Genomic DNA, 10,481 nt, shown 5'->3' on the forward strand with positions numbered 1-10,481 from the left:
CGGCAGGGGGGTGGAACTAGATGATCTTTAAAGTCCCTTCCAACCCAAACCATTCTATGATTCTGCAAGCTGGAAGTCAACAGATTACTGGAAATACCACAGACTTCAGAATGAAGGTCATGTAAGTTCATCTTCAAATGTTTCCACCACTCCCCTTATTCCCCTTCCTCCAGACCTCTGGCTTCAAATTGCAAATTGACCATTTTGTACCTGGATCACCCACACCTCGGGCAGAGGCTTAGAGGTCAATACTTGGCATAAGGATGTACACAGCTCCAGGCAGCTTCCGGCAAACCATTCCTGTTGAGGACGGTCAGGAAGAGCTGGCAAAATAGAGTGGAAACATCACCAGGGAAATCCAACTCAAGCAATTAGAGAAAGGATGACCTGCAAGGGTCCTAACCCCTCACAATTTACATCATTTTCTGAACTCTTACAAACTGATCAGCCGGAGAAAAGTGCTTTCAGACACACAGGGTAAGTTTTCCCCCACCTCATACTGCAAATTAGAAGAGAATAGAAAAGAACTGGTTATGAGATATATAGTCACTGTGCAGTGGAGCGATCTGGGTGAAGATGACCAAACAGGGATGATAGACAAGCTTTATGTCATACGATAGACTACAGACCTTATGCTCCATGGAGACCCATGTATTGGTTTCCTCCTTCCTGCACCTCTGAAGTGGAATATGGGAATTTTAAGCTCACTTTTAACACAGGCTTTAATTACTGTAATGAACCCCTACATATGCAGTACAGAAAATGAAAAGGGAACCATATAATCTGGACAAATAATAAAAGGATAAATAGTGATCCTGGATAAATAAGCCTGAGAAACCTGCTTTTAGGATCTGTAAAACAAACCAGCTGTTCTGCAAAAGGAAAAAAAATGGTGGTGGTGGTGGTGGGAAACGCATAAAAAGACTGGTTGAAACTAAATTTTAAGCCTTATTTGTAGACCCTGGTGCATCTCAGATTTGTTCATGAGAAAGTCTATGGATAGCCTTATAAGTAACTCCACACTCCAGCATTTTGAGAAAAGTTCTGTTTCAGGCCAGAGAACGTGGAAGTTATGTTTGCCTTTTAAAATATTTTGCTTCCTCTTGGCAGTATGTCAATCCAACTTTAAAGAGTCACATGGTAGATAGCAGAATAATACAAGGTGAAAAGTGATTTGCAGTAACCATGTTTGGTTTAGCTCCTGGTTCAGTGTCAGAACAGAGACTCAAGGATTGTGGGAATGATTACTGGAACTGAATTGTTTTGGTTCTGCTTCACTAGTATTGCAAAAGGCTATACCAAACAGTCCTGAATCACTAAGTTTATATACATTTCCAGCTGTATGAAAACCCACTGAAACCATCTGGTTTCAATTTTCTGTATGAGAAGCATGCCTTTGTGCAATAAACAGCAACAACACTGAATAATGAACACAGTCTTAATCTGTCACGGCTTGTTCTAGTTTTAACTTTGGAAGCTTCTCTGAATTACACATTTAAGAGTAACATCAAGCCAAAATTCAACCAAAGGAATTTTGCAATTATGAACTAACAAGCAAATCAGTATTTCAAAGTATCACTAACCCCGCTGTGGTCTAACCCAACTTAAAACGTATTTCCTACAGCATATGGGGAATTCTTTTTCTTGTGATTCAGTTAGTTGCAAAACACTGGGAAAAGTCCTTCAGTATCATCAACTTTTCATAAGGTCTCAGTTGTCTAAAATCTTCAAGGAAACACAGAACAGAAATCAAGCTTCTCTCTACCCAAGCTTTCATTACTCTAATTAAATTCTATGAAAATACTAGCAAGAGAAAGAGGTGGAACAGACACATGGAAAAAATAAGGAAAGCACAGGGCCATAACTCTGCTAAGTGGGTATCAGTGACTTAAGTCAGAGACAAAATGGTACCCGAAATGTCAGAAGTAATTGTCAGACAGTGAAAGACATTTTGGTTACAACGATGATTTACATGGCTTCCATTAATTTCTGGAAGTCTTTAAGAGTAAATAGAGGAATAGTATTTTTGATGTGTTCATATTCCCAAACGGTTTCACTTACACATTAGGCTTGACAGAGCTCTCATAGCTAAGATTAAGTAACAATGTGAAGTTTCATACAGTGGGAAGTAATTTAAAGCAATGGGATAAATTTAAGGCAGAAGCGTAGGTGAAGTTATAGTGTATCAGAAATCTTACTTGCTGGTAAAGCTCCTTTCCTTTACATACTTACAGGCAGGTTGTAATCAGCAATAGGATTAAAAACAGCAGTGGTGAGCATTCACATTTTAGATCTAAAGTAAATAATTTATATCCCTATTTTATGCTGTTCAAACACAAATCAAACAATTTCCTGTGGCTGAAACTGTCATGGTGCTTGAGCCCAGCTGCATGGGTGGTAACATGCGGTTGGTAGGGCAGGCCGACAGCAGAACTTAAGAGTGATGTTCCATGTGACCACCAAAGCTCCTTTGCTTCTCCAGTCCCCTTCCACTTCAAGTGAAGGACATCACTCTTTTCAAACCATAATACCACAACTATTATCAGGGTATTACTCCTCCACAGTGGTTATGTACATCCAATTAGAAGGCTGTATGTGTTTGCTGGGAACAAAACCAATAGTTGCTTTCATTTCAGGACTGGTTCAAAGTCCTAAACCAGAGCTCTAAAATTACACACGCCTTCCAGTAAAAACCAGGTAACTCAAACACCTTATTATGTGTCTTGAATTCTAATAAACGTTTTCACCAATAGAAAACTAACAGCAAAAGGCACTGCTTGCCATCCAGTATGACAGAAGTCCATGCGTTATGGAAAAATAGTTACAGAGAGAATTTTGATACATCTTACAAATGTGAACCCATTTCTAGACTTTGCCATTTCAAACCACTTCAGTACACTGAATCAAGCCAGGCTCACCCTTTAGAGAATGTCTCTCTAATTCAGCAAAAAACTCCAAGTTCCAGCCAAGATACACCAATGCTGGCAAAAAGCAGTCAGCAACCATTTTGAAATAAATAAAAAGTTATTTCTAGCTTAATGTGCTCTGCAAAGAACCTCAAGAAAACGTAACACTTGACATATGAGTTTTCCTCTCCTCCTGCTGTCTTTGTTCAGAAGAGAATCAGGGAATTTCCTTAGAAGATATGCTTCCTATTGGTTAGTGCATTACCACTGAAAATCTTTAAGGTTTACATCTACAAGTGAAAAACATGTTACCAAAATCTCAAGTCCGGCAAAGTTGCAAGGATTTTACAATTAGTGTTTCATACAGGGCACTTTTTCTTTTATTTCTTGGTTGTAGGGGAGTTCACACTTCCCCCTTGAAATGATAGTACATGACACAATCTACTGCTCACAAGCTCGTGATTATGCTGGGAATAATACCTATACTAATACATTTTGGACAGACGGACTGCTTCTCTCCCTCAGCATACACATGTGAGACATGACACAGAGCTATACAATCAGAGCATTTAATGGACTCACTACACTGATTTTTCTTCCTCTCTAGCAATCCAAATACAGCCAGCAACTGGTTAAGAATTAGCTACAAATATGTTAGCACCTCAAGAAGCAACGAGGTCGTTAGGATTTGGACATTTTTAAGACTCAGACTGACAAATGCCTAAGCAACCTAGTCTGAATTCAGTACTGACCCAGTTACAGGCAGGGACGGGCTGGACTAGGTGACCTTGAGAAGTCCTTTCCATCCTGGATTTAGCTAGTCTCTCTGTAGACTAAAGAAATCCTGACAGCAAACAACTGGGCAGCTACCGAGTTTTTTTCTTGGCTGCTGGAATTACACCAACAGACGAGTTTAACGCCAAAGTTTTCAAATCACTTAACTGGAAGAAGGAATTATTCCCTACAGGAAGGCTGCAGCTAAAACGGGCAACTGGGTTTGGTTTACAAGCTACTGCTTGGCCACAGTCAGCATATGTATAGTTCTACTTCAAGAATCTTCAGAAACGGATGGGGTAGGCAGCAATAGACAGGGTTTTACCTAAAAGGTGTGGGCACATAATACAGCAGGGCTTTGGCAGCAATACCAAGTAACTCCTTCCTTTCCCCATCCTTGCTTCTCCCACCCTGCACTCCCATCTTCTCATTTGTGCCAGTACTATGTTTACCAGGGAGCAAGGAACCATGTTTAAGAATTCCCTTAGCAAGGGATGTGAACGTAACCTGACACAGTTTAATTCATCAAATCCTACTCTGCAGCACCAAAACACTGCATAAGCAAAATGGAGGGTAGGATGTGCTAGGAACATTGCACATTGGCAGTGGGGCTGGGGAGAGGGCAAGGAGGATAAAAATTAGTCTCGTGCAGCATTAGAATTCCGGTCTCATAGATTGTACCACAAATTTGACATGTTGAGGTGCAGCTTCATGCTTTTACCTTAAGTAGCCTTTTTCCAATAGGAAAAATTTGGAAGGTATTCTACTGACTACTGTAATTTCAACATAAAATAAGTTAAAGAGGGACAGGTTTAGCTAAAGTAATTTGGGGAGTAAAGGTTTTGCTTTTCAACAGCAAATGCCTTCTACTTCTTCTGAAAGTGCATCTGGTTTTTGGTTGGTTGGTTAGTTGGTTTGTTTTTACAAAGGAAGAAGTTATTCCTATAACCCAGCCATGCTTACATTTATTTCTAGTGATAGTATCATAAGTCTACTCTGGACTAATAAGCTAAGGAACAAATATAAATCTGAATCTATATCCGTCTCAATTCTTCTAAGGCTATAATTACAGATAGGAAAACTCTAAACTGGTATTTAGAGAGGTGACGAGTCTTCCAAGAAATTGGTGGCTTACAGGCAGGTACCTAGTTCACCGAGCAAGTTGCTCACATTAGCAAGGCTCAATTCAGTGAATAGCCTATATCCACTTTCTTGGAGGGACTCATGCCATGGAGGACTACTGATACAGATTTTATCATGCTTCACCACCTGTGCATAATTAGGAGGAGTAGTCTGGACTGTTTTATAATCTTAGATTGAGCAGGTTAAAAAAAAAAAAAACAAACAGGTTTTACTGGGTATAGCTGGGTGTGCACACTTTCCAAATTACAGTGTATTGTAATGCAGTCGTTTATAGCCAGGCTACCTTTGCCATAAGCAATATTGCCACACTGGGTTAAAAAAGGCACATAACCTAGAAGAAAATTTCTGACTTTCTACAATGCAGTTACAAAAGGTATTTTCCAGTTACCAGATTTAAACAGCAGCCTACAGACTACATACAAGATCCCTCCCACCCTTGGTATTAATCAGTGTGAGCTTAATTAGCAGCTCAAGCACTAGTCTCTCTTTCAATTATAGTTTCTAGAAATGGGAGGACATAGAGCTGTACTAAAATTAGACTGAACAAAATATGTTACATCCTGAAATAAGGGCTCATTCCCACTGGGATTGCATACAGTTGCTCATCGTAAATGCATGGTACCCAAGCCCTGTATTTTCTCCTGTTCAGTTCTATATCTTTCAAATAATTCTAGTTGTAATTCTGCAAAGTTCTGTTATATAACCAAACTATAAATAATATTTAAATACTGTTTCTTTTATTACTACCACACCCTCCTAAACAAAAGATGAGATTTTACACTGATGAGGTGTCTCCAGTCTATTTTCACCCCCTGTACTAGCAATTTGCAATTTAGACAGAATAGCACCAAAAATACAGCTCTGCAGCATTCTAAAAGAGCACTTAATATGATATCCTAAGAAACTGGTTAAGCGTTAATATTCCAGTGAAAAATTCTCTTACCAGAGCTTGATGACTGAACAGCTCCTCTGTGAGAAGGTGTTTTAACTGCGCTGACAGTTTTGTTTTCACATCCTCTCTTCAAGGGCAACACAGATGGCACCATTTTAACCTTGGGACCTGATGCACTCCGTAGTGTGACTGGACCTTTCTTCAGTATGCTTTTCCCTTGTGTTGTCCCATCCTTCACAGAAGGTATCTGTTTTTTAAAAAACAAATGAAAACCTAAAACCAAAAAACACAACAACAAAAAACCCACACACCACCACTGTGAGAAGCTGAAGATCTCCCTTTCCAGCATCTGTAAGGAAATACTGACGGCGCAGGTAGGGGATATGCTTAGCTGTTTGCTGTCACATCGTCCACATCCACAGTTCAGAACCTCAAATATCATCTCCTGAGTGGCCTTCAGCAACACGAAACTATTAGTTTGAAGCTAATCACTGCTAATGACAAACACACTAAAGAGGTTACAGAGGCTATTTTACATCAGAATTTCTTCCTTCCCATGCTCCAATTAAGCCATTCAATTACATGACTGCACCCAATCTCAAGATGAATTCTTTACCAAGCAACTATGCAAGTTAATGAGCTGACAAGATAGTTGTCCTGTACTACCTGAAATGTCACAGCCTTTACAACAGGTTTCTTAGTCTCGGTCTTATGTTACAACACAAAAACAGGTTAAAAACTTTCACATTCAGGTGCCATAGATAGAACAAATACAGGAGTGGAGCCAGGGCAGGTTTAAAATAACCTCTTTACATGTAGCACTCCTCTACATTTCATACAGAATTCTTGCTCCATTTTATATAGGCAGTAATTCATGACCACTCATGCCGTAAAGTTAAGCCTATGTTGGTAAACTTATAAAAATGTACAGCTGTTCATACGCTTTTTTGTGACTCAAGCTGATATGCAGCAATTTGGTTATATGAATGAACTTTCCACTTCTGACTCCAATCCTCAACTTCTTTTTCAGAAGTTAATCTGTACCTTTCAGAAGACCATTTATTAAGTTTAGTCCAGCTGATTGGTCTACTGCACATCTTAAAGAATTCGGTCTATTGATTTTTCCAGGTACCAAAAGAACAATTAATATTACAAAGGTTTCCATCTTGGCAACGGAATGAATTAAAAAGCATTCTTTCCAACCCTCGGCACGAGAAGGAAGGAGTGAAGCAGAATCCAAGCTCTGAAAAATTTTAGAATTAAAACAGGCCATTCTTGCTTCCATGTTCATTTATGTTTTCAAGTTCAAATACTATTTATTAATTTCTTCTGTAATGTTTCAAAAATGGATACCTGCTTCTGTTTTACTTGAAGTAGCTTCCTCCATATACCGAGCTTTACTGAAGTTTTTCTGGCAAATCAGTAAAGCCTGACAAAAATTCAGACAACTCCTGTTTTACCAGTAACAGCTAATTTAATACAAGCTGTTGAATCCACAAGCAAACAACAGGAGGGACTCCATACCGCACCAGGACTCAACCCTGTGTCCCCACCATGCCTCATGAGATCTCAGTCAGTGCGATCCTGAAGCTCTTTGCTTCTTTCCCACAGTTTCTTTTCTTTTAAGCTTCTTTCAGAGTATTTGGAAGCAGCACGTTTCTTCTGATGGGCAGCTGACTCATCCCAAAATATTTCCCAACCAACCAGCACACGTATACCTCCCGGCCAGGAAGTTTGCACCTTCCAGCTGGCTGACTGCCCAAAACCAGGTATATGCCCTCTGCATGGGAAATATTTCCTGACAACTCTTAACTATTCTAATGAGTCCTAGTTCTCCTTTAAATAAACAACCTCCCAAATTATTCAGAGCAGACAGTTAAATTAAGATGTTACAAATAAAACGCTTGACCAACTCGTTGGTCTTCAGGTTTTATGTGACTTCGTATTATTGTTAATATATGCACAACATTTCTCCAAGTATATTTAAAAAGTGTAATTTAGTTCTAAAGCATGTTTTGAAACAGAATACTGAAAACAGCAATTTATCTTTAACATCTATTTAAAGTTACAGCACCACTAGAATCACCTTGATGAACGTGCATATTAAAAGGCATATTTCAAAAAACTTTACCAAGTTCTGCTATGCAATTTTACCAGTTTGACTAAATTATGCCTTTTTTGCTTTTATTAGAAATCTTAACAACTGCAGTGTCTTAAAAAGACTTTAGCACAAAAACCATTTATACCGTGGAATAAGATGAAGGCTGAAGACACTAATTTGCACTTGAGTGCAACCAGTTTGTAAAAACCACATTTCTTCATTTACTTTATTAGGGAGAGCCTTCACCTCAGAAATCAACACTACAGTTACAACTGTGGACACAAAACCCGTTCCCAATTTCCACTCAGCACTATGCAATGCAGAATTCCCTTTTACCAAGTGTGAAAAACATATAATTATGTAAAGAAAAATAGCTTACCAAAGGAACAGCGTGCAGGTCAAATGTTTCATTAGCCACATCTTTTAACAAGGCTGCTTCCAGAAGAATTCCCACGTTGCTGCTTTGCTCTCTTTCTCCTTTGGTCAGGTAGGTGTTCTGAGCACAAGGCTGCATTAAGGAGTTTGAACTTTCCATTTTATCATTCACCATTTCTTTTGAGTTCTCTACACACGCTGGAAGCGCAGCAGAAACAGAGGAGCATGCCGAATGGGTAGAGGTTGCTTTGCCGGTGTCTTCCGGATTCTGTTTTAACAGAGGTGTCTTTGAAGGCTTGTGGGAAGCGTTTCTGGGATGTGTTGTGGCATGTACGACTTCGCTAGTGAAGAGGTGTTTGTTAAGATGTAGCTTATGGGGCTTATTCACAGGCAATTCCACTGTACTATCTTTAGCTAGATCTATTTTCTTTTTCAGCACTTTTATAGAGGGGGACAATTGCCTTGGGGAAGCAACCAGTGAGGGAGAGGAGACAGCTGATAGTTGAGGGGACTGGGGAGACTGTTTTAAGGCTGCACTGTCTCTTGTCTGTAGCGAAGGTCTGGACATAACCTTTGGCTTAACGTTTTTGAAATTAGGTCTGGGAAAACTAACAATCTCAGATTTCTTTGCTTTGGTTATTGTTGACACAACAGGAGACCTGCCCACTGTTTTTCCCGCAGTTTGACCTGAACTAGCTTTACGCAAAGGCTGCCTATTATGCCTTCCTACAAATGCCTCATTTGGTCTCAGTTTGGGAGACTTGTCTCCAAGTTCCATCAAAGCTGGAACAGAAAAAGTTGTATTTTTTGATAGTTCTTTAGGGGTTGAAGTACATAGAGCTGGATCGCTTTCATCAGCCATAGGACTGAAGACTACAAAAGTTGCTTCACATTTCAGATCAGGTCTAACAGCCCTCTTTAATTTTGGTACACTGCAAGATACAAAAGAGGTGTTGCACGTACCCTGAAGAGCAGCATTTCCAGAGGTACCTTGTTCTTTGGATAAGAGTTCACTGGTTTTCTTTGATACTTGTTCTTCATCCATTTTATGTAGTGGGAGAAGGGGAACGTTATTTACAAGACTATCCATGCATGTTTCAGCACTGGAATTCCCAGTTTCACCGTGGTCAGGCATATCGTGCGAGGACATGGCTTGGTCATCTTCGTTAATATTAACACATGGTGATAATGCATCTTGCCTGTAAGGATCAATACATCTAGCAGCTAGTTTTACAGACTCTGCTTCTGTTTCCTGTGATTCCTTATCAGGCTTGTCAGTGTTATTTAGATAGTGCTTGACGCCTGCAGGGGAAGGACAATAAACTTCAGGTTCTGAACAGGTGTCTGGGCTTTCTGAAGCCACTATTGTAGAGGAGAAATTAGGTGTTCCTTCTGAGCTGGTTCTATCAGGTTTCTCTCTCATACATACTTCAGAAGAGATTAGTGTTTCTCTCGGGTACATGTCATCATTTTGATCAGTTCCCGGAGTTTCACCTATAACATTAGCAACATCCAACATGCTCAGGTGGCAGCATACCCTGTCATTTATCAGGGACTGCGTGTTCTGTTCTGAAGCAGAAGGAAGTAATACACACTTAGAGTCAGACTGACTGTAAGGCACTGATTGTTTGATACTCTGATTTTGCATTTTTGCCACAGCAACATTACCTTTCAGCAAGTTTGTTGCTTCTTCCATGTCACAGTTCAAAGGATGCTCACAAGTCTGTTCAGCCATGGAAGACGTGCATGCAGCATCTGCATCTCTCAACAGAGCTCCTGTACAGTTGTATTTACCAGGTGTCTTCTGCAGATGAAGTGTTTCAATACCCTGCTGTTTCAGAAGAACACTTTTGAAGTCACTCTTACTTTCAAGAATGACTGTATCATCTTCATGCTCAGTCACTGTATTTTGGTCAGTTGAAATCCTGTCTGTCTCACAACTCTTTGATGAAGGTGCAGCTCTGTCACATGTGTAGTTATTTCCATTTTCATCCCTTATAAGTAAGGAAGACTTCAAGCCATTCTCTGCTTTGTCATCTGACTTTTCAACATTCATTTTGAAGGATAAACTTCAAACTGTTTTCATTTTATACTTCCTTAAAATCCCAGAGAATACAGATTCTTCTGAACTTTGAAGAAAAAAAAAAAAAAAAAACCAACAACAACAAAAAAAAAAAAAACCACCCCAAGAAACAGCTTTCCTCTGGAACGTGTCAAGTGTCCTGAAAGATATTTAAAAAGTAGATCTTTATTTCCATGTTTCCCAAGAGGATTCAAAAATTCTGGAATT

The 10,481-nt window shown here is 39.5% G+C and overlaps 1 protein-coding gene across 1 annotated transcript in view; it reads right to left on the reverse strand.

Annotated features, from left to right (window-relative positions):
• The window catches only part of LOC104413080 (microtubule-associated tumor suppressor 1 homolog), a gene marked incomplete at its 3' end in the record, with an annotated part of 57,765 nt that extends 47,518 nt beyond the window's left edge, over positions 1-10,247 (reverse strand). Inside the window, exons 1-3 of the mRNA XM_010023989.1 lie at positions 8,196-10,247; positions 5,767-5,962; positions 220-225 (exon numbers count right to left, since the gene is read on the reverse strand). Of these exons, the coding sequence (XP_010022291.1) occupies positions 220-225; positions 5,767-5,962; positions 8,196-10,247 (2,254 nt within the window). The remainder of the gene's footprint in view (positions 1-219; positions 226-5,766; positions 5,963-8,195) is intronic.
• Positions 10,248-10,481: the final 234 nt, after the last annotated feature.

This window comes from Nestor notabilis, unplaced genomic scaffold, assembly GCF_000696875.1.
Source record: "Nestor notabilis isolate BGI_N333 unplaced genomic scaffold, ASM69687v1 scaffold10921, whole genome shotgun sequence".
NCBI classification, from domain to species: domain Eukaryota; kingdom Metazoa; phylum Chordata; class Aves; order Psittaciformes; family Psittacidae; genus Nestor; species Nestor notabilis.